Source organism: Netta rufina, assembly GCF_964035555.1.
Source record: "Netta rufina genome assembly, chromosome: 3".
Lineage (NCBI taxonomy): Eukaryota > Metazoa > Chordata > Aves > Anseriformes > Anatidae > Netta > Netta rufina.
Genome location: NC_140125.1, coordinates 18,805,414 through 18,828,314, shown reverse-complemented (window position 1 = coordinate 18,828,314; position 22,901 = coordinate 18,805,414). Strand labels below are relative to the sequence as shown.

General features: G+C 42.2%; 1 protein-coding gene across 8 annotated transcripts; it reads right to left on the bottom strand.

Annotated features, from left to right (window-relative positions):
- Nucleotides 1–6,940: 6,940 nt before the first annotated feature.
- On the bottom strand, nucleotides 6,941–17,550 carry YPEL5 (yippee like 5). 8 transcript variants are annotated; one of them, XM_084283492.1, is made up of 6 exons: nucleotides 16,719–16,800; nucleotides 15,947–16,095; nucleotides 15,792–15,848; nucleotides 15,571–15,619; nucleotides 10,803–10,975; nucleotides 6,941–9,140 (listed from the first exon to the last, which is right to left on the bottom strand). In XM_084283492.1, the coding sequence occupies exons 5-6, from the start codon at nucleotides 10,941–10,943 to the stop codon at nucleotides 8,916–8,918; spliced, it is 366 nt and encodes a 121-aa protein (XP_084139618.1). In that variant the 5' UTR covers nucleotides 10,944–10,975; nucleotides 15,571–15,619; nucleotides 15,792–15,848; nucleotides 15,947–16,095; nucleotides 16,719–16,800; the 3' UTR covers nucleotides 6,941–8,915. The 8 variants fall into 8 exon arrangements, with proteins under 8 accessions (XP_084139618.1, XP_084139614.1, XP_084139613.1 ...); XM_084283488.1 differs by lacking the exons at nucleotides 15,571–15,619; nucleotides 16,719–16,800 and adding an exon at nucleotides 17,457–17,529; XM_084283487.1 differs by lacking the exons at nucleotides 15,571–15,619; nucleotides 16,719–16,800 and adding an exon at nucleotides 16,979–17,122.
- Nucleotides 17,551–22,901: the final 5,351 nt, after the last annotated feature.

Sequence of the window (22,901 nt, the reverse complement as noted above, 5' to 3'; positions counted from 1 at the left end):
GCAAGGATCATCGGCCTGTATCTGAAACCGGGCTTATTCAAGGCCCAGAGGCCTCAGGTATCACTTGAGTAAAAGATACTCGGGGTTGTTTCTCCTTTCCCCGTGTCCATAGACTTTTTGATACAGGAAAAATCAGCCCAGCTGCATTTTGCAGGTAATGGGGCTGACTAATGGGGCTGACACCCCCCCCCCCCCCCCCCCCCCCCCCCCCCGGAGGTTTTTGGTCCCCACAGCTTGGGGAGACAAAAAACCTAAAAACACTCCAGGCCTAAAAGCAAACCAGCTCACAGAGGCTCTGCGATGGTGGTTTCTGACAGCAGAGGGGGTCATTGGGCTTTTTTTCCTTCTCCATTGCAGAGCCCTACGTGCCCTGCGTTCGTCTGCACGGCGGTGAGGGCTGCGGGGTGCTCTGATGTGGGAGAAATATAAGGCTGGTTTCCTAACGAAGTTCAGTGGGTCACGCAGTCCTGTCCTTACTGATCCGGGAACCTCCTGGTTCACTCCAGCTAAAGTTTGCAGAGGGCTGGAAGTCTGCAAGCAACAAGTTTTGGTTGAAGGATAAAGTTAACCTCATTTGCAAAGCAGGATGTTCCAAAACCAGATCTAATTTTCCATCATGAAAACCTCAGGCAAAAGTAAATTGATATTAACTTTAACGGCAAACATAAACAAGGACTTATTATTTATCATTAAAACGTCTTAAGAAGGCTCTAGAGCCCTAAAAGCAAAACTTTGATGCTGTATAAAAGAATTATGTTTCTGAGATGTATCAGTTCAATAATTAAAATAGCATCTATGAAATATAAATGTAAGATATTAATACATTAAATTAAATTAAAGCCACCGAAAGCCAATTATCTTGTAAAATATCTCTGATAGCTAAACTGGTGAGATGTAGAGAGATTAATTTAGATCCTCATTTTAGGAAGTGACTATAAATTGTTATAATGCCACATCCAGTTACTAGGTTGTTATTGACACTTGTGAAATACGCTTGGAAGGGATTTTAAATATTCAGAATGAAGTGAAAATTAGAAAGGTATCAGGAATAATTAAAAACTAGCTGTCTTGTCTCATTTCAGCTATAATCTGATTACATCTTCTAGTTTACACAGCTCCAGATTTGTAAACACCAGCACCTGGGAATCCTGTGTGGAGGAGGACAGGAGGAAAGTAAAGGCTGGCCTTAATTCATGGAGGCAGCCGTCCTTTTTGGTTGTGTGAAAACACACAGCCTTTGCTCCTTTGGTTATGCTAAAATATCAAAGCACAGGGCTCTTGGGGGGGAAAGAGAAGGGTCATGGTGGTGCAGTGTATGCCAAAAGCCCAGAAAACGTGGTTGTGCTACTCCAGGAAGTAGGCCACTACCTGCATATGAAGGCCTTGGATTGGAAGTTCATCATTCTGGCTTTGGTTGGGACTTGCATAGTTGTAAGAGCAACTGATGAGCCCGTGGCCCCCACCTACACTTTGCACGTCCCTGCCACAAAGCACAGTTAGCCCTGGGCAGAGCAAGCCCTCCCTGAACTACAGGAGGGCTGCAGTATGGGGATGCGTGTAGGGATGACTGTGGGGCCTTGAAACATCCAGAACAGGATGATTCCAGAGGCCCTGGTGCTTTGGGATACCCCCTGTGATGGATGATGACCCTGGGGCAGAGTGAGGAACAATCTGCAAGTTGTGCACAGCCCTGCTGGAACAGCTAGGTGGCTGTACCTGGATCTGCGACCACGCACTGAGGCCCATGGATAGGGTTTTTTCTTTTATCCCTTTTCTCTCTAATACTCTAGATAGTATTAGTCACTGTTAGTACCATTATAAGTGGGTTAATGAGCACTCTTAGATCGGACTGTTAAAACTTTTATGTACCTGACATTATGTCTTCTAATATAAGTCTTATTTCCCTAGCCCACATAAGCAGCACAAGTTGTGGTGAAACAACCCTGACTTCAGTCAGGGCAGTATTTGCTGAGCAGAAGTAATAATGGGAAGAAAGGTGAGCATCCAATGGTAGCCTCAGGAAACCGGGGCAGGTCAAGTGCCACCTTCCTCGGCACCACCAGCAGTGACCCTGCCCTGGGGCCAGGCAGTTCTCCTCACCAGACAGATGAGTTTCCACAGGTGCTCATTGTCCTACCAGGCCATGGGATGCAACACAGGCCTCTTGACCTTCTCCTGCAGCGCTAACACCCCCACGACATACGATTAAATGTGCCTCCTCCTCGCAGTACATGTAAATCAGTGATTTACCCCATTTCCAAAGCACGGCCTCAACATTCATGGCTCACAGGTCTTGAAAGCAATGACCACAAGCCCCATCTCCAACACCAACAGCCCCACCGTGGAGCTTATGTCTGTTTTTTGTTTGCTTGTTTGTTTTGTTTGCTAGTTTGTTTGTTTGTTTGTTTGTTTTTAAGATGTGGACAACGTTCACATGCAATGCAAGCTTCTGGCTCCTCCATTCTGTTGAGGAATAACAAGAACACAGATTTGGGTCAGGTCAGAGGAGCAACAGTTTATTTACTGTAGCTGTAGGAGAGAAGACAGCAGCAGACAAGCAGGCTCTGCTGCTGTGAGCAGAGTAAAATGAGCGGAGGGTTTATATGCTCTTAGAGACACCACGTGAAAGATGACAGGGCCTGAGCTATACATACCTGTTGCAAACACAAGGCCACAGGCCTGCTCAAGGAGTCTGAATTCTGCTTTCTTCAGCGCAGAAGTAATTTCTCATTAAGATTACATGATGATTACTGTTTCAGGAGACAGAGTGAAGGTTTGATGAAGAGGCCCACCAAAGCCCCAGCATTTCTACATCCACAATTCTCCAAAGGTTGTTCATTATTCTCAGAGTGACCGCCTGTTACATGGGAACAGGGAACTACTACTAGTTCTGATGGGGGGCGGGGGGGGTGTCAGTCCTTCCACCCTTGGCCTGTTGCATCAGGAAGAAGGGTGGTAAAGGCTTGAAACTGTAAGGCTGCATCACACACCCAATGTGCTTGTGCTAAATGGCTTCTAGCTGCAATATCGTCTGTAATGTCTGACATATAGGTCACTTCAGTGCCTTCTGCCTAAGTACAATGAAGCAATAAAAGTGAGTCAGAAACAGGTAAGGAAAAAATATTTATATGAAATCACATTTCCTTCCTTTCTTTAGTAAAAATTATAGAGAAAAACATCAGGTGTGAACCTCAGCATCTTGTTTCCTCTTGCTTTTCTTTTTCTTTTGATTCTGGATGAAAGGAGTAAGAAAAATTGACTTCCATAGAAATAAATGCTGCAAGGGTTACAGCACAGCTTCTTTATTTATTGTTCCCCAGAATCTTTTAAGACTATTAAAACAGTTGAGGTAATCAAATGAAAAGCATTGTAAAAATGTGTTTCTTTAATAAGAATCCTTTGTTCAATTTATAGACCAAAGCAAGTGACTGGATCTGAGGGTGTGCTGCCTCTATACAAGCAGCCCCCAGATTGCTTTGCTAGTCACATCATAAAGCCACATGGAAATGGTTCCCACCACATCGCATCTCCTTCAGATGTCTAAAGTCTTCTCTCAAAGAGAAGAGACTTTTTTGCCCTCCATGGCATACATTTGCATTTCTCCAGATAAAATCTCATCTGGTGATACTATTCCTGTTTTTAATCTCTAGAGATGCATTCCTAGAAGAGAGAGGCATGCAGGAATGATACACATTCGCATAGTGGAGGATAAAGGCAAAAAAGGAGCTGGTATACACGTGAACAAATGCAGCAGGTAAGACTCCTACATTTTTTCCAGTCCCTGCAGGAGCAAACAGCGGTATAAACCTCAGCTGCAGTCATCTCCTTGCAGTAATGTTATTAAGATTTTTAATAGTAACAGCAAGTGTCTAAGCAGTGGTTCTGTTGACTGTATCATGATTCAATGGATCCAGTAGATTAAACACCCTGCTAGAAAAAGAATAGCAATGACAAAAGCAGCACAACTGTTGAAACATTTCACAACCGTTTTACTCCATTTTTTTCTTCCCTTCTTACCCGATATTCCCCCTTTTTGGGGATATTTTTGCAACTCCTTCAATGTACATCAAATTTGGTAGAAAAGTTTACTTTTAGCCCACACCACAGATGTTTCAAAGGCAGTAACTGACTCAAGTTTGTCTCATGATGTTAACAGTGTTGTAGCTTTATGTTGCCATGGCTTCTTCAGTCTACAAAATAATACTTTTAAGAGGACATTTAGGTCTTCCATAGCCCTTATTTCATATGAGATGGGGCTAACCTGAAGGATGAGAAAGTGGAATCAGTTGTCAGGGGTTCTAGATGGCTGATGGCAGACCTTGGCATAGACCCAAGGTATCCTCATTTCCATGAGGCTGTAGCAGCTGCCCTTATCCTGACTCCATGTGATGCAAGCAGGATTTTTGACATCAAAATTAAAAAAAAAAAAAAAAAAAAAAAGACAACAAAACTGACCACAACCAGCACACAAACAGAACAGTTCCGTGTTGAGACCTCACATCCAATGAAAACCTCTGAAGCCTAAGTCTGACATCTGCTCAGTGTTCTTAGATGAAAAGCTTCTTACAGCTGTTGGTTAAGTAGCAATCAATCAGCCTTGAAGTTTAAGTAGTTATAGGTACTGCTCTAAACGCGTGGGATTCCAGTTCACATTCTAGTCATGAAGAAGCCAGCAATTACAAATGCTTAACCTGAGTTTTTTACTTTTGCACACTGGAACATTCATATCCAAATTACCTTTAGCAACCAAATTATTGAAAAGTCGGTCCAAATTTAGGAACAGTAGTACACTGGTTGTCAGTGCAAGTTGAATGCATGCCTATAAAAGGGTGATGCTATGAAAGGGTGATAATGGTACCATGCTTACCCTCGTGACCCCCTATCATTTTCATTCCCAGGCTGCATGTATGCAAGGACAGGATAACCATATGCTGGCTAATCCACCGGAAAGCTGACATTTTCTAAGTGTTCTACTTTTGTGACCTAAATTACCTCTCTAATGTACTTTTGGCTACAACAGAAATCATTCTGAGAAGCCTCACCACAAAGAATGGAGGTTTATTGAGTACATCACTATGCTAATGCCTCCTCAGCAGATAGACATAGAATAGACAGTCCATGGATCCTTTCTGAGATGCAATGAAGAATGCCATTCTGGTATAGTAACACTAGGAGTGACTCCTAACATTGCCAAAAGCAGACACTTCCCCAGATCCTGAAACTGTGCTAATTGCCAGAGATTCACACAGCTTCATAGGTTTTTTTTTTTTTTTTTTTTTTTTGCATGCATTTCACCACATACCTCTGGGTGCTGGCTGAACTGAGTCAGGTTTTACTTTCCACCTAATCACTAAAAGCAAATTGATCACCATAAGGAAGCTTAAGCAACTTGCTCAAGTTGAGCGCATGGACAGCAGCACTCTGTGTGGACTAAAGCATACTTGCATATGGATTTCCAGACCAGACCAAACCTAAAAAAATGGGTAGGATGGGGTTAAACCACTGCTCTGCAGGAGCAGAACCATCCAGGCCATTTCTGCACCTTCTTGACTGTGCATGGGAGTGAAGGTCCACTCCTGAAAAGTAACAAACATCCTCTTCTTCCTTCTGTACTTACCATGTAGTAGTGCTTAGGCCAGTCTAAAGGGACAGAATAAAGTCACCCAGATTTTTGGTCAAGAACCCTTGTATGATCTGGCCATTCTGTGTTCCCCCAAAAGGACAGGAGCCTTGCTATTTCTTGAAATGCACCTGTTGCAATGTGACATTGAACTAAAACTACAGCATGCAGTCTGCTGTAGTTCAGTAAACCTAATGTTTCAAACATTTGTAAATGCTTGCAACAGTCAAATCAAATGCTTTCAGTAGGACAAAGCAAGATCCCAAGTCTAAAGATGGATTTCTTTCTAAACAAGTTTTAGAAATATAGCAATATATCTAGACATCACACAAGCACACCTCTTGTGCTAAATCAGAACACAGGGTCTGAATGCTCTTCTTTCTCCCACCTGTCTGACCCTCTTTGACACTCAGGAAATGCAAATAATTCCCATAGTTTTTTGTTCCTTTTCTTTCTCTCTCTCTCTTTTTTTTTTTTTTTTTTTTAGCACTTCTGTAAGAAATACAAGTTTTTGCTAGTGTGGAACACTTCAGATAATACAAACATAAACAAAACCCGCCATGAAGGACAAATTCTTTCCAGCTCCCTTCACCCAAGCAGATGCCAGAAACTCAGTGTTGTTTTTTCTGCGCTTCTTGCTGTGAGTGTCCTACAGTGACATTCAATGAGGTTTCTCAAAAGAAACTGAAGAGCTTAAATTCAGCATCTTCTGCTGTTTTTCAAGGGACCTCAGACCCCTCTGCAATTCCCAAGTGAATGCCAGTTCTACTTTCCCTGAATCACAAGTTATAAACAAGAGATTCAAACTTACCTCTAGTGTATCTGTCACCTCTTCTGCAATGCTGGCACATTAGACCATGCCAACCACCCCTTGTTTGGGAATCCAAGGCTATTGCCCTATTCCAAAATAACACTTAAAGCCAAATAGCAATGCATTCTCTGTTGCTAGGTGTGCTGAGGCTCATCAGCTTGTCTCCTACAGGTAAGTTATCCGTAAATAAAGTGTTTCAAGGGAGAAATTTTTGATGGGAAACTCTCCCAGAGCCATCCAGGTGGTAACAGAGGGGAAAAGCAGGTAGACTGAAAGAGCTACTGGATTCTGTTTTAAAACTGCAACGGACTTGAGCTCATGACTTACCATTTTTTCATGAACTTATCTCTTAGGTATCCAAGTGATATCCATGAAGTGAATTGCACCTAGCACTTCCCCAAACCAGCTGTATACTCTCTTGCCACCTATTTTGAGAGAGATGCTCATCTACAGCTTATAACCATATGCAGTAGAAATTCAATCATTTAATTAATGAAGGAAAAGGATGATAGGTTATATAATTCATTTGGCAACTTCTGTGAAAATAAAATAACAACTGAAAAAGACTGGCAAATACCAATTCAGGACAAAACATACTTTATTCTACTGTAATGTCAGAAGTACAAGAAAAGTACTGCAGAAGACCATGCTAATGGGACTTGGGGGGGGGTTTTGAAGGACAGAAACACAAGATAACGGGGTACTACTGTACTCAGTGCAAAAACTGATCTGAGGCACAAGTACACTACTGTTTAAGCAGCTCAATTCAAGCACAGCTCTGGTATGTTATCTACTCTGTTTTCTTTCTGTATGACAAATCTATAGTAAAGCTACTTTTACATCAAATAGGCAGTAGATTCAAGTCAGGGGTGTCCAAATTGCCACTAGGCAGATAAAAATAAAAATAAAAAAATACCCTGCACAGTCACCTTCCACATTTTAATTTCAGATATGGAGCTGTGGCAAGTACGTGAAGAAAAGTTATTCGGAAAGATCAGAGGCCAGATCTGGTTGTCTCCTTGTACATCTGTGGGTAACTTATTTCACATCGGCCACTATTTACCCAATAAGAAAAAATAAATAAATATGGATCTCTGATAAAGAATCATACATATCTAACATTCAAATTAATTGCAGCCCTTGAGATCTTAACTTATGGCTTAAGACAATTAAAGTGTTTGGGCACCCTTGAGTTAATTAAGTTAATGAACAGCATTTTTGCTACAAGGCAAGCAACATCACTGTTTTAAGCAGAGCTGACCTCTACAAGAAAGCAGAAATCCAAGTCACTAGTTACTACTAGGCTGACATGTACTGCTGCCTAGAAAGATAAAAAAGTAACATCACAATGAAAAATTTCAAAGTTGAAAGAGAAGAGAGTTTGAACACCAGAAGTGGCATATGAAAACAAGCTGTTTAAGTTAATCTTTTCACAAGATGCAGCTTGCGTAACTCTATGCATGAACAAACATGCTAGCAGTCTTCTCCTTTTACACAGCAGCTGTGTTTAACATAAGAAGTTCTGGGTTTAAAGAAAGCTACTTGAAGAAATAAGATCTGCAATTGCCTGTCAACTTAATGAGATTAATAAAGAAATAATGAAAAAAAATTTACTACCGAAACAGGAGTTTCCCACTGGATCCCTATCATGACAAACACAACTTCTGATTGGTAAGCAACACAAGACTAAACAGACAAGTATTATTTTATATTATTACTATGCTTATAAGTTACATCAGTTTAAAAAAAAAAAAAAGAAGCCAAGCAGTTTTGCCCTATTTCAAGAATAGTTTTCAATCAACATCAGTTTACATAGTGACTGTGACTTCACAAACAGGAAATGGTGACATCCTGGGGTCAAGAATGACAAAAAAAAATAATGGGCTCTGTGCTACCAATCAACCTCGACAAGAATATGACACAAGGGCCAGCCCAAGCTGTACCACCACTGAACCTTTAGCACTTGGCACAAATTCGGATCTCTTTAGTTTAGCTAGCAAATCAGGTGAAAAGACCGAGTCAAAAAAGAAGTAGCTAAAAACTTAAGCCAAAATTGGAATATACTTTAAAAAAAAAAAACACCTGTAATTTTAAAATAACTTTACACTGATATCAGTTTCTGCAAACTAAATAAAGAAAATTGATCTCTCTCTAACAAAAGAAAAATCCCCCAAACATTTTCCTTTTAGCCCACTGTATCTGCAGATACATTCTCAGATCTAACAGTTATAAATGCAAGAGAGAAAAAGTTACAGCAACTGCACAACATTCTTTCTACGAACAGCTGCTGGAAGGATAGTAAAATATAAAGGAATAAAGAAAGGAAGGTTCCATCTAAAAAAACTCTCAAAATCTTTCCCACTCTGTAGTCCATGAATCCGACTCTGATGCTAAGGTGACAGTGTATGTAAGCAGATTTTTTTTGTTGATTTTATTACTTTCGAGTTTCGAATGAAGAGAACCCAAGCAGAGACTCAAGTCTCTTCAGGAATTGTCAGACGGAACATGCTCCTCAAATCCTTCACTCTCTCGGACCAAAGCTCTTTCCAGGATAACGCGGCCTTCCTTGTAGCGCTGGCTGTCTTCAGTAGCAAATTCATAGATCCAACCCAGTTTGCTGTTGCAGTTCTTGCAGCTCACATCTCGAACCATGTGGCGGCCAGTGAGCATGACCCGATCCTGAACTTCACTGTATTGCAGATTTACCACCTAACACATACATACAGGGGACAGGGAATAGAAAGAATTAGTCTGCCTGAAGCAAATCTTGAAAACAATAGGCGTGAATGTCAACATTTTGATAGTAGTCTGTGACACTGCGTGTGAACTGAAAACTGAAGTCGAATAGTCTGTGGCCCCTGAAAATCTCCTCCTTGAGAAAGTTTATGCTTTTAAAAGACATTTCACAGGGATGTATCATGATCACTGTCTAACAGAGAGAGGCATGAAACCCTATCATTAGGCAGACAAGAGTGCAAAGTACAGTGTTCAACTTTGGGTGATATGTTCCTGGTGAAGAGTTTATAAAAAACTAACTTTTAGTGAACCACTTGTAAATACATCTACCCTATTTCTAGGAACTAATATGACTGCTTATTTCCAGAAATCAGAACTAAAATATTAAGGTGTGGTACGTAAAATTCTTGGGAAGCTTTTGAAATAATCATATGAGAAAAAGGCTTGGTGGCTGAGAACATAAGACATTGTCTTCTCGTTATACATTCACTTTTTGTGTATGCATTATCTTGTCAGTTTAAAATATACTTTTAACTTGTTTAGGCAGTAACGTCACAAAATCAGGATGTATAGTTCACTCAAAAGTGATGTCAGAACTATATCTAAACTGACAATGCATGGCAAGATTCTAAAAGATGGGGCTGCACTTCTTCTTACACTTTCCACCTGATTATGCCTGCTCTCTCTGCATCAGCTGTAAGGGTCCTGGCTGCAAAATATGAAAGTCAAACTTCTTCTGTGATTGAAACCTACTATTTAACACACAGGATTTCAACCCCAAGACCACGTGATTACTGGATGAGACAGAAATCAGATGCACAGCTCTCTTGTATAGCTATACAGACTTACTTGCATATTCATACTACTCACAGGATTCAGTAAATACCAGACAGAAAGCCCCAGACCAAGCACAGTGAAGTGAAGACATTCTTGACACCTCTATCAACTCTGCCAACAGCCAGTGGCAAAATGGTTTTCAATGAACACAAAACAAAAGATAAAACACTAACGGTTACATGATCAGGAACTTTGTGAGAAAGCAAAGGAAGATCACTGTTTCTCACTGACTAATGAAGAAGTCTATATCAAAGGGTTAATAATTACTGCTACAACTCACTCAAGGTTATGACATACATATTTCAATCAGTTGATTTTAATCAAATTTGATAAATATAAAATATTGAACTAATCCCAAGCACTATTACCTGTAAAAGATTTTTTATTTTGCTGAAATACTATTAGTCCAAAATGTTTTAGACATGAAAAATATAATCTACACTTCTTTTCTTTCAAGCTAAGTAAATAAAAGGCAAATTATTTTGAAACTGATAGACAAAAAGATAGTCTTAAAATGAGTTTGAGGTTCGTATTACAGAACCTGGTTTCCAAAGCTAAAACTCCCTACATTTTGGTGATGCTACAATATTCATAATCTTCTTTATAGTCTTTTAGTATTGCAGATAAATTTAGACAGCTTGCCATTAACAGTCAATGCCAAATTTGACTTCACATACAGTGGAATAGATCAAAAAATAGTAATTACAAAGCACTTTTGGTAGAGTTAAAAACTTCTTGGCTGACAGATTAATATCTCAGTTTTCAGAAGTATTAGATCACATTTGGCTTTTTACCAACCTTGTTAAAAAGAAAGGCTCTTCCTGTGGCCCCTGTGAAGCGAGTGGAGATGAGCTCAGAGCGATTGGTCAGAATTGTGTCGCAGTTTGCACAGGAGAACAGGCGAGTGCCACCAATATGATCCAGAAAAATTCTTCCCATTTTTGGAACTTATGTAAGTCTATACTCAAGACCTGAAAGAAAAAAAAAAAAAGTACATTTAAATAAAGTATCACAGCAAACAAAAACAAAAAAGACCCACGTATATTGCTGAATATTCTGCAAACCCATTCAGCTAATCACTGCAAAAGTTCTTTCAGATATAAATTACTGAACTCACAGACTGTATTCACCCTTTCTCACTCACCAGATTAAGAAACACCAAACTTAACCAAAATAACAATTTATTTCCTAAAATTGACCACATCACAAGTAAGATACACACCTAGATACAAGTTAGTTACATTAAATAAGGGAAGCATGAACTGAAACTCTTCAAATATTGTGATGACACTTGCAGACCAGCCTCCTCCTAGACTACATGGTTCTTAAACCCAGAAGCTTACACTTCTTCCCTATTTTCTTTTCCTCCTTATTATGATGCCGAAATTCCATTCCGGTATATATTCTCAACGAGTCACCCAGCTTAGTCAGCACTGGGAAATGAAGTACATAGAAATACATTGAGTCACCAAGACAATTACAGTGTCATTTTCCCAAATAACACCCCCATCCCCTCCTTTATAAATATATTTGCTCTCTTGTTTTGCACATTTATCACATGCAGCCACAGAATACCACCATCCTGGATGCTTTTAAAACACCTGAGTAACTCCCCTATCAGAAAAAGAGCTTCAAAAGCAAATGTAGATTTGCAATACCTTATAAATAAAGCCCTTGCTAGTAGGGAAAATTAAAATATCTCAACACTAAACCAACACATTACTAAGTTACCTAGTGAGTAGACACAGAGCATATCAGACAGTCTAAAACTTAATCACAGAGGATGAGATAACATGACAAAGGAATTAAAAGATGCTATTTTCATTTCAACTGCAGAAAAGTTTGATGATTAAATATCTGAAGTTAAACAATATGCCTCCATTTATGCTTCAGATGCGGACTCAAAAAAGTATTTTCACTGTTTTTTCACACACAACAATGCAAAGTAAATCTGACACTGTGATGTACACATTGTGCGGACATTTCAGAGCAGGAGACAGTGTGCTGTTCATACAGAAACCTGTCAAATTTTGTGCTCATCAAGTTGAGTATTCTATGTCAAATGCCTTGAGAACAAATACCTAAACTAAACACGTTTCAAGTTTTAGAAGCTCAGTTTCTTAAAGCTTACTTCAAGATGCACAAACAAAACGGTATAAAACAAGCACCTGCACACACAAAATTTCAAGTAGTTCATACATACAAAAATCATAAATCACTGGAAAATATTTATAAACAGGTTGTTTCCTTGCAATGTAAAAATTCTAACAATGAAAAAGATGACTAATATTGAATGGAGTGGTTTTAGTGTAAACTCCTGGCGTGTGGATTCTTCAAATCACTCGTCTTCTAGACCCCATCTGAAGGATATATAACAATTCAAAGCAATGGAATGACACTTTCCTTTAAAGGTGATACAATACCCATTGCTCTTCCTGAAGGATAAATATAACAGGTCTTGAGTTTGATAAAATATTTCAGATAATTAGCTCAGCATAGTGGTGTAACTCCTTGTGACTGGACTCAAAATACAGTAAATATTTTTCTTCAATTTTCTCTAAGTGCCATACCTTTCTAATACGGGCCTTTATCTTCCATAGCAAATGATGAAGAAAAAAATTTGAACAATGACAGCATGGAGGAAAATAAACAGACAATAAGTGTGAGTAAGTATCATTCAATCTCCAACCAGAAGAAACCACAAATACAAGCAATAGAAGTAATTGTGACAGATATGCCCATAAGGCACTTGGCCTAGCTCTATGCGCCATTCTTACTACTTTTGGATGTTATTTTATGTTGATTGTATTGTCTATTAAAAACAAGGAACTGATCACAAGTTACTGTAAGCGTGAAATCAACATGCAAAGGGGTGTTTCCTTCAGGGCTAACAAAAGGCTCACCCTGCCATTATTTTTAGAAGCTAACATAAAAAATACAAAAACATGCCTGTCTTTTACCAAGAGCAGCCCAAACGCTGACCTTGCTAAGTGACAAAAACAGATCCATTACATAGACTAACCTAGCAAACCATGGTAATTTGAAAAATATACACCAGAACTGTCAGAAATGCAAAGATAGCAAGCATCTAAAAACATAATTCACTTAACTGCACCAAAAAACGGGAACCCAAAGACACGGAGATTAAAATTTAAATACTTAAGGAAAGTTGAGTATAATTCTTACTAGTTAAAAGTCAAAGCGACACCCAAATGTTATATTACTTCTAATACGGCGTCATGCATGCAGGTGTTGAGTCCTGGAGTCCAAATATTTAAATAAATGCATGAATAAATATACCCAAAGACTTCAGGTCTAAAAAACTTGTCCAGAAATAAAAGGCCTAAATCCCTCAATTATTCATATCACCACAAAGAGCTGAAAGATACCTCATCATTAACTAAATGATAGAGAAGCTTCCAACAAGAATTAAGCCCTAACAGAAAGAAGAAAAGAGATTTACTCAATGGCAGCACAAGGACGTGAGAATTCATGCTAAAGCTCCAGCAGAATCTAACAGGCCAACTGATACTGGAAGAATGCACTTTGGAATACAGGACATCAGAAATAAAGCGTCTTTTTGAGAAAATCAACATACTTAAAAGTTTAGAAAATAAACCTCTGTAATCTGCATTGCTAGTTTTTGTTTTTTTTAATCAGTCAAAAAAAAAAATGCTCAAGATTTAATGCAATCCTATTCGAATTTCTAACATTTCAAATAACCACTGCACTCATCTGCCTCATGGCAATTTGTGGTTAAAATAAATAACAGCCTGGAACTCCTATCATTAGCTCTCCGTTTTCATTGTTACAGAATTTCAACAAATCCAAAAAAATCCAGCTGAAAACGAGTCACCTTGCATAGTCATTGCGTTACTATTCAGTTATAAAATGTAGAAAAATTACAAAATGACTTCTAGTTAGACAGCCTCCAAATGCTGCATTTGATCATGAGCTTTCTAAATGAACTAACAAGGAACTGTCACTTTTTCTTCACATATAATTTAGATAAGTGAATTTTAATTTGGAATCACTCCCCTCCCTCCCCCCCCCCCCCCCTTTTTACCAAGCTACAAAACATGGTATTCACTTCTAAGACCAATGCAGAAGGTATTTGCTGTGTATAAAGACTGTTCTCTCATTATGTAAAGATCCTGCATCCTAAAGGGTATACTCACTGTGCGTTGGAGGAAAAACAAACAAACAAACAAAACAGCAAAAGCACAACAGAACAAGGGAAAGCAATTTTCCATATTGGAAATGGAATTGGGACTCATACTCCTTACATATAGAAGCAGAGTGTACAAAGTCACCCAAGAGAACTGTGATTTTTCCTCCCCTATAGTTTTCACTTCCATGTAAAAGGCATGGCCATCTATTCACATTTACACATGTAAATGGTCTAAAAAAGCCACTTGTAGGCAGCGGAAAGGCTTTCTTAAAAAAAAAAAAAAAAAAAAAAAGTCAAAGAATTATGAAACATTAAAGCTCCTCCAAGAGCCTGGGGGAGGGAAAATGCACAGGAAGCGCACTTAGCCATTCATCCACTTTTTACACTTAAAGATAGTGAAAGTAACTTCCATTTGTGCAGAGAGCTGGCCAAGTTTCCTGTTGGCATTCACACCAGAAAGTGACCCTACCAAATTGCACCAGTGACATCACGCTACCAGAAGAAGTTGCAGTAGCATTGGACAGAATATCAGTTACTCACAAAACCAAGGTCTGAGAAAAGACTTTTTTTTGGCCCATGCTTTCTTCTTTAAAGTCAATCTAGGTATTTTTTGTTGGATATATGTCTCTGACAAAGTCCTGCCTGCACAAGTCATAACATTAAAATCATGGATGCCAAATTAAAATGACAGACTTCTTTACATCTCAGTAGCGTAGGTATCTACGCTAACACAGTTTTTTGTGGATTTAACATAGTTAAATCCACAACAGTTCAAAGAGGCAGGTACTTCTATGAACTTCAAGAAGATGCCACTCTGTCCTAAGTCAGCATCCAGAATACTACTATCAACGTGCACCTTTGAGAGTACTTTTAGAAGAAGGATCAGTGATAGCTCATCTTCCCTAGCTAGTAATGCTTGTCGATAGAGCATCATTGTGACAGTACAAGCCTTGATATAGGTTCTTAGTCATACTGTAAAAACATTTCTTGCCTACATGCTTCTCCCAGGAAGTGCATGGACAGTCAGGAAACCATGAGCATTGTGCCTGGGTGCTGTAATATGCATTCCTGTGCAGAGTGCTCCTAAACTTACACGTCTTTCAGTGTTGATTTTGGAAACACCGAGCAACGGCTGTAGAAGAGCTGACATTCAACAAGTTAAATTTCACCACTATCTGCTCACAGAGTTCAAACCACCTGGACAACTATGTGGTTGGTATTTGTAGTACCTAGCCTGCACACTTTCGTAAGCAATAATGAATAAAAAAGTAACGCAAAGAGTTTTTTTATTAACATTTTTAAAATTACAAGTCAAGGTTTTCTCGTCTCAGAGTCTACCTCTTGAAGACACAGGGCTCTCAGAGTGAGAGCTCAAGAGAGCCAGCAGGCACACACCAGACTGCAGATATAGCAGATGCCTCAGTGTTGCTTCAGCATCTCAGATCTACAACAGAAAACAGCTGCTAGTTAAAGGATACAAAGCTATCTCAGCCTCTCATTCTCCATACCTCTAACTAAAATAATTTTCATTTGTATGGTGAGCAAACAACTGTTCAACCTCCCTTGAAAAATGATGGTGCGTTCCCCTGAATAAAACATTCTGACAATGTACTTACTCTGGAACAGAGCTTAAGATTCATCATCTCATCTCAGGAACAGGGCTTAAGCTTTATCTTCTCATGGACAAAAGAGGGAAAAGGATACTTAGCACAGCCACACAAGACTACACATTAAAGAATCACTAGGGAAAAAAAACACACTTTCTCTTTACCTTGCCAGGTTTCTGCTGCTCACAAGTGAGGATGCATATGAAAACGTGTTGAAAATGTGTAGCCTTTCAGCAGGTCTGAGAACCAGCAGTCCTCCAATATAGACTTCTGAGACTGTTAAAGCAAACAGGGCCGAGTCTCTGGCCCCTGCCTACATAGAGGATTTGTTATCAGAAAGCACCACACGTAGCCAAAAGCAAAGAACTGGAACAGGATGCTACACTCCTCAGAGCCACCCCCCCTACCCTACGAAACTGCACAAGGAAGTTAACACAAACAAATGACTGAAGAGTTTTTGGCAACGTGATGAACACCGTGCATGGCTCCCACCCATAATAAGTTGGCTTTCAGCAGGAAACTGCATTTGTGCAAGTGACAGTAGCGTAATTTTCTGTTGTGGACAGTTTCCTTCAGGTAGAGTGAAAGCTTTGTGTACAGGCAGTGTGTTTAAATGCACCCAGCTGCGTTCTGCTGGTGTATGCAAACACCGACACGTGACAGCGGGTGCACCCGGATGGGGGCTCGCTTCTAGCACTGCCCCTTTACCTCAGTGCCTCCCATGTCACAACGCTCTTGTGAGATAATAAATAAAAGCACTAGTTTACAAGTGATAGCAGATTCGGATTAAATTTCTTCCCCACTACTACACAGAGTCCAAACCGGGTAACAACGTGTGTTTCCTGGTCATCTTTTCCCCTCTGACTTTTTTTTAAGAAGCCTGTATTTCCTGGGTTTCATTTTTTTCTGTACTAAGCATACAAAACGTTTGCCTACCGATCCAGTCCGCAATCTGAACTACAGCTGAGCTAATTCCGGTGTTTTGTTTTCATTACTTTTAGCGCAGGAGCGAAAAGAAAACAATAAATAAATATACAAGCGGTAAAGAGATGGCGAGAAGACGATGACCACCCCAAATACACCCCGAAGGCACGAAGGCTGTCAGCGTAACCCCCTCACCTCACCAAGAGCCTCTCCCCCCACCCTGAAGCCCCTACACGCAGAGCCTTTCCCCCGAGCTCCCACAGCGCACTTACACCAGGTATTTCACCACAAGGTATTTCCAATCCCAGCCTGAGGCACACACACGCTCCGGCCAGGACACCACCACGACCCCACCAACACCTCACCCCCCCCCACAGGCCGCAGGGCCGGGGCCCGGCTCCCCCCTTGCCACAAAGCGCGGGGCGGGGCGGGCCGGGCCGGGCTCCGTCAGGGGCCCGCAGCCAACCAGCGCCGGCCCGGCCCCGGCAGCGCCCTGACAACAAGCGGCAGGAAACAGCTGACGGGGGGGGGGGCACCGGCAGGGCCCGGGCACGGCCCCACCGGGAGGGCACGGCTGGGGGAGGGAGGGAGAGAGAGAAGCGGGGAGGGGGGCAGCGAGCAACCGGGGCTGGGAGGGGGTGGGGAGGTGCGGCAGCGCCCGCTCGAAGCGGCTCCGTCACAGCCACAGCCACAGTCGCAGCCCCCGCCTCGCCCCGGTGTCCCCGCTCGAAGCGGCCGCCCCGCGGTTACCTGCCCGCTGCCCGCTGCCCCCTGCCCTGTGTCGGCTCGGCGGGTGCTCGGCCGGTGCCTTCCGACGCTCCGGGTGCGCGGCGCCGCCCCCGGCCCGCCCCCGGCCCGCCCCGCCCCGCGCGTCAGGCAGCGCTGGGGGAGGGCTCCCGGAGATAAACGGCCGGGACCCAGCACGGGGGGGGGTCGATCTCGGCCGTTTTGGGGGGTTGGGTGGGCGGTGGGGAGTGCCCGGTGGGTCTCAGTCTGGGTAGTTGGGTGCTGAGCGCTGACAGGGCTCACGGTGGCCTCAGCCTCCCTCTGGGTGGTGGGGAGTAAGGGAAAGGGGTTTTGGGGGCTGTCAGGCAGCAGGCACCTCAGGGGTGGTGGCACAGGGACAGCAAAAGTGCTGGGGGTGTTAGAAGCACAGAATGTCCCCAGCTGGAAGGGAGCCATAAGGATTATCCAACTCCTGGCTGCACGCAGGTCTGCCCAAAAATTCAGACCGTGTGGCTAAGGGCACAGTCTAAATGCTTCTTGAACTCCAACAGGCTTGGTGCCGTGACTGCACCCCTGGGGAGCCTGTGCCAGTGTGCAACCAACTTCTCAGTGAAGAACCTCTTCTGATACCCAGCCTGAACCTGCCCTGCCTCAGCTTGACACCATTCCCGTGGGTCCTGTCACTGGCCACTAAAGAGAACAGCTCAGCGCCTGCCCCTTCACACCCCCTTGTGAGGAATCACAGAATCACAGAATTTCTAGGTTGGAAGAGACCTCAAGATCATCAAGTCCGACCTCTGACCTAACACTAACAGTCCCCACTAAACCATATCCCTAAGCTCTACATCGAAACGTCTTTTAAAGACCTCCAGGGACGGTGACTCCACCACTTCCCTGGGCAGCCTGTTCCAGTGTCTAACAACCCTTTCAGTAAAGAAGTTCTTCCTACGATCCAACCTAAAACTCCCCCGGCGCAACTTAAGCCCATTCCCCCTCGTCCTGTCAACAGGCACGTGGGAGAACAGACCACAAAGAGGCCTCCCCTCAGCCTCCTCTTCTCCAGGCTGAACAGGCCCAGTGCCCTCAGCCGCTCCTCATATGTCTTCCCCTCTAGGCCCTTCACCATCTTCATTGTCCTCCTCTGGGCACTTCAACAGCTTCATGTCCTTTTTGTGCTGTGGTGCCCAGAACTGCACACAGTGCTGGAGGTGAGGCTGCACCAGCACAGAGCAGAGTGGGACAATCCCTCGACCGACAAGCAATGCCGTGCTTGATGCACCCCAGGGTACGGTTGGCGAGAAAGCCATAAAGACTGCACCAGGGGAACCGTTTACGTTGCAATCATTGTAATATAACCATGAAAATAAAGCAAAGCACAAACCTATAAATAGTATTGGCAAACATGGGGACCCCCTCATGGTGTAGGGTTGCTGGTGGGCCCTGCTCTGCCTCAGCAAGGCAGTGGGGAGTGGTGGGACCGTGGGGACAATGCTGGCTGTCAGCAGGGATGGCTGCAGAAACCCATCATAAGCATTGCTTAAGGACGTGGTTTAGTGGGTAATATCGGTGGTAGGGGGACTGTTGGTGGTCATGGAGGTCTTTTCCAACCTTAGTGATTCTATGATTATGCTACATTCTCAGGAATAAGGAAGGTAGCAGCACCAATCAGGAAGAAACCAAACTGACCATGAGACAAGCAGAGAATGGATTAGCCTTTGTTCAACAGATGGCGTCAGGGACTGATGTTTTTATCTCCCTTGTAAAGGAGCTTAGAGGAAATGGGGCAGGGGAGGGCAAGGTAGGGCACATTTATTAGAATGAAGCAGCAGGCTCTAGCAGCTCTGCTGGAAAATGCCAAAAATACCAAAACAAATTTCCCATTAGTTTGCAAGGGAGATGCTACATGTCAGCTACGGGGTGAATAACAGGAACAGCAATATTGTACCACATGATACTTCTTTTCAAAGTAGACTGGGAACATTCATTAATTCTCTTCTGGCATAGGTAAATTCAGTGCAGTCAGCAGTTTATTTCTATACTTCACATGCCAGGATTTGGGAAGACATTTTCCACAGCTGACTCATATTGTGATAGCTTAAATGACCCTGGAAGGAGGAACCAGTCTCCAGAAAAGGCCTGGTGCTAGGTCTGGAATTTAATAGACTAGAGAGAGATTGTGGCTGCCTGTACCCAACAGTTCTAGGAAGGCCCATCCTTGATACTAAATCCAGTCTCCCCCTACTGTGAGTGTTACTATAGGAGGTGTTCAAGGAAAACTGAGGTGATTGAGGACACAAACTATACAGTGAAAATCAGACACCAGCATATTGATCTAATTAAAACCTCTGACAAAACTTCTGCAGAAGTCAGTGAGCCCTGGGTTTATCCCATTGAACTAGCACCAGGACTCAAAGGCTGTTTATGCAGATCTCTCTTTAAAGATGAATGTTAGACCTTAGTGGTTTTTGCTTCTACTCAGTCTCCAGAAACACTAACACATTTCTAGCACATTTGTGGATTCCTGTGTGGCAAAGCTAAGCCTACCAAACATGCATGCCAGAGAATGGGCAGGGATCTAGCAGGCTTGTCCATTGCTGTTTCTCCTATGCCCAGAAGTTCTGGCAGCAAAAATACGAAGCTAGACATACAGGCTGTGATTTCCGAGAGAGAAACTTGACTCTTATACATCCTCTCTATGAGTTCTCAGCTTTGCTACTCTTCAAAGGCTGGGTTCATTTCACTAGATGCTCTTGTTATTTGAAAACGGTTACTGATGACCTGTATTTTCCAGTGGAGAAGGTGCAGCCTGCAGCTTCATTCTTATAAAGTAAGCCTACTGACAGAAAAGTAATATTTTGCTTTTCATTTTCCCCTCAGAAGTTGGCCATTCACTCCCAGCACCCTGCAGATAGCAAGCTGAAACTTGTTTCTTCTGGTTTAGCTGAAAACTGCGATGGACACAGGTGCCATTTACAGAAAGATACTTATTCAGATGATTGTTTTGCCAAGGGAAATCATTTGTATAGGTAATTTAAAGATTAGAAGATTAGGATCAAGGATGAGGTGGTCTCTCTATGCCCTCTCTATAACAGCGGAACTGGCTTCATTACCCTGTCACTGCCCCCCTCCTCCTGCCCTCCCAAGCTGCTGATCAGATTTTGGAAGGTGCTTAAGTATAAAATTCCAAAGCATTCAGGAGCCATATCAAAGAAAGGACTTAATGTCCAAAGGGAGCTTGGAGTTTCTGTGCTTTTACTAAGATGTCAGGAACAGTGACAATAAGCAGACTCGATGCCAGGGAATACACAAAGCTCTCCTGCGTCAATGAAGAGTCATCATTGTGAACGTCGCCATTCAGGGAGGCCAACAGAGGGGCAAAAAATCAACCTGAAGCCAGCCACTATTGCAATCAACAGTACTTTCTGCCATTCTCTAGCAAAGAGAGCACAGTTGCTAAGTAGAATGGGTGTTGGTACAAGCATATCAATGATGGGATCTTGCAGTTTTTTGTATTGCTAGGCCTTTTTCTGTTCTCCGCAGGGAAGGAAGGTTACTGAAATGAGGAGAGCTTTCAGGTTGTGGTCTCTTGCAAAAGGATAGACTGATTATTGTTCCTCCTATTTACAGGTTCCCATAACCATTTCCTTGTCAAGGGGCAGGATTACTCCATCCCTCCTTCTCTGAAAATGTTTAGAAACCACACCTGCTCCAAAGGATCAAGAGGTTTGGAGGACAGACCATCTGTATGACAGGTGTGTGCTTGCTCTTTACTTTGCTGCTGTGTCCCAAATATTGCTGTATAGTGGCAACACTCTGCAAGATCATATGAGTTCACATTTTTTTTCATTTGGGGGAGATTTTATCAAGTGCCCTATACCTTCATAACGGTCATCTGATTGTGTCCCTTCCTCCACATGACATCTTGATCTGATGCACACATGTGAGTAGAGAGAAGATGCAGTGGGGTGGTGCTCCATTGACCCTCCTGAACAGGGCAGGCAATGATTTAGCTGTCAACTCCCGTCTGTTTCACAACAGACAATTTCAAGTGAGCTACCATATTCAGCTAAGGTAAAGCTGGAACCATTCCTTTAGCACACACACACAAAAAAATAATCCAACAACAACCACTAAGCAAAAACAAACAAAATCACAACAGCTGTCTACCGAGAAAGGAGATAAATATTTTGAGAGAGAGCAGCTACTCCAGTTTACATTGAGTTCATCAAACAGTCTAGGTGTTCCCTATTGTTTGGGAGCAGTGGATGAGAACAAAGACAGATTGGGCTAGAAAGAGCCCTACACAGGGAGGCTGAGAGCACATACAAAATAGGACACGTTTTAATGGCTACACAGGATCACCATTTTTTGATATAATCAGAGGAAAATACTAGATTAGGTATATGTATATATACACACACACCTGAGGCCCAGATGAATTCCCATAGCTTTCTGTTTGGTTACACTTACATCAAGAGAATGAACTGCTCTATTACACTTATTTCATGGGACAGCAAGGAAAGGTTGTTGTAGCATTGTCCATCTTTTCTGATTGCTCTTCCTAAAGCTCAAGGTGGGTCTTCGCAGCTGCAGTCAACATGGCATTTCCTTGAATTTCTTGGAGCTGATTCAGTATTGTCATCAGTCTTTTAACAGTGCCACCCTTGTTCAGGAGGTGTCAAAGGTGAATGTAAAGGAAAGAGCCAGCCCCGTTCTATATTTAATAGTCTCTTTTGTTCATAGATAACTACACAAATACATTTATCAAGGATGATAAATTTCAAGGGAGCAGAGATCAAAAGGCAAGCAAAGTCTGGGAGAGGAAAGAAGTAGCCCACATAGAAATTTAGAAGGGAACAGAACAGTACATGCAAGCTTACCCAATAAATATCTTCTCTTCATCCTTACCACTGAAGCTGTAGGGGAGAGGCTTGTTTTGTGATCTGCATTACAACCTAATACATGGTTGTAGTCTAATATCCCTCTGAAGGCAGAATACACATAAAACGGGAGGAGAGCTCAGTGAGTATGTGTCCATGTTTAAAACCAGTCTCCAGGGTGAAGAACCTTGAGAATACAGACTTCAAATCTGTTTTCTGCCCATCAGTAAGCACAGGTGAGTGGCATCACCTTCGTAAATGAGGAATGTGTTTTTGCACGTGAAATTTGATAACAGGAGCCCACAGCTGATGAAACAAAAAAGGCTTAGCTCCCCTTTAGAGGTCTGTGAGGGGGGCTGTCAACACAGAGGCCAGCTAGCTGTACAGCTGAAAGTACAGCACCATTTTGCACCTGGGATACAGTAGGAGAGACCATATATAGTTTATTGCAGGGCATTACTGAGATTACCACAGAAAAGAGAATAGATTGCCTGAGAAAGAACCCAGGTACAATAGGAGATAAAAACTGGATAATAGCTGCATGTCTTACATCTGAAATTACAGCCCTGAGAACTTGCACTTGCACAGT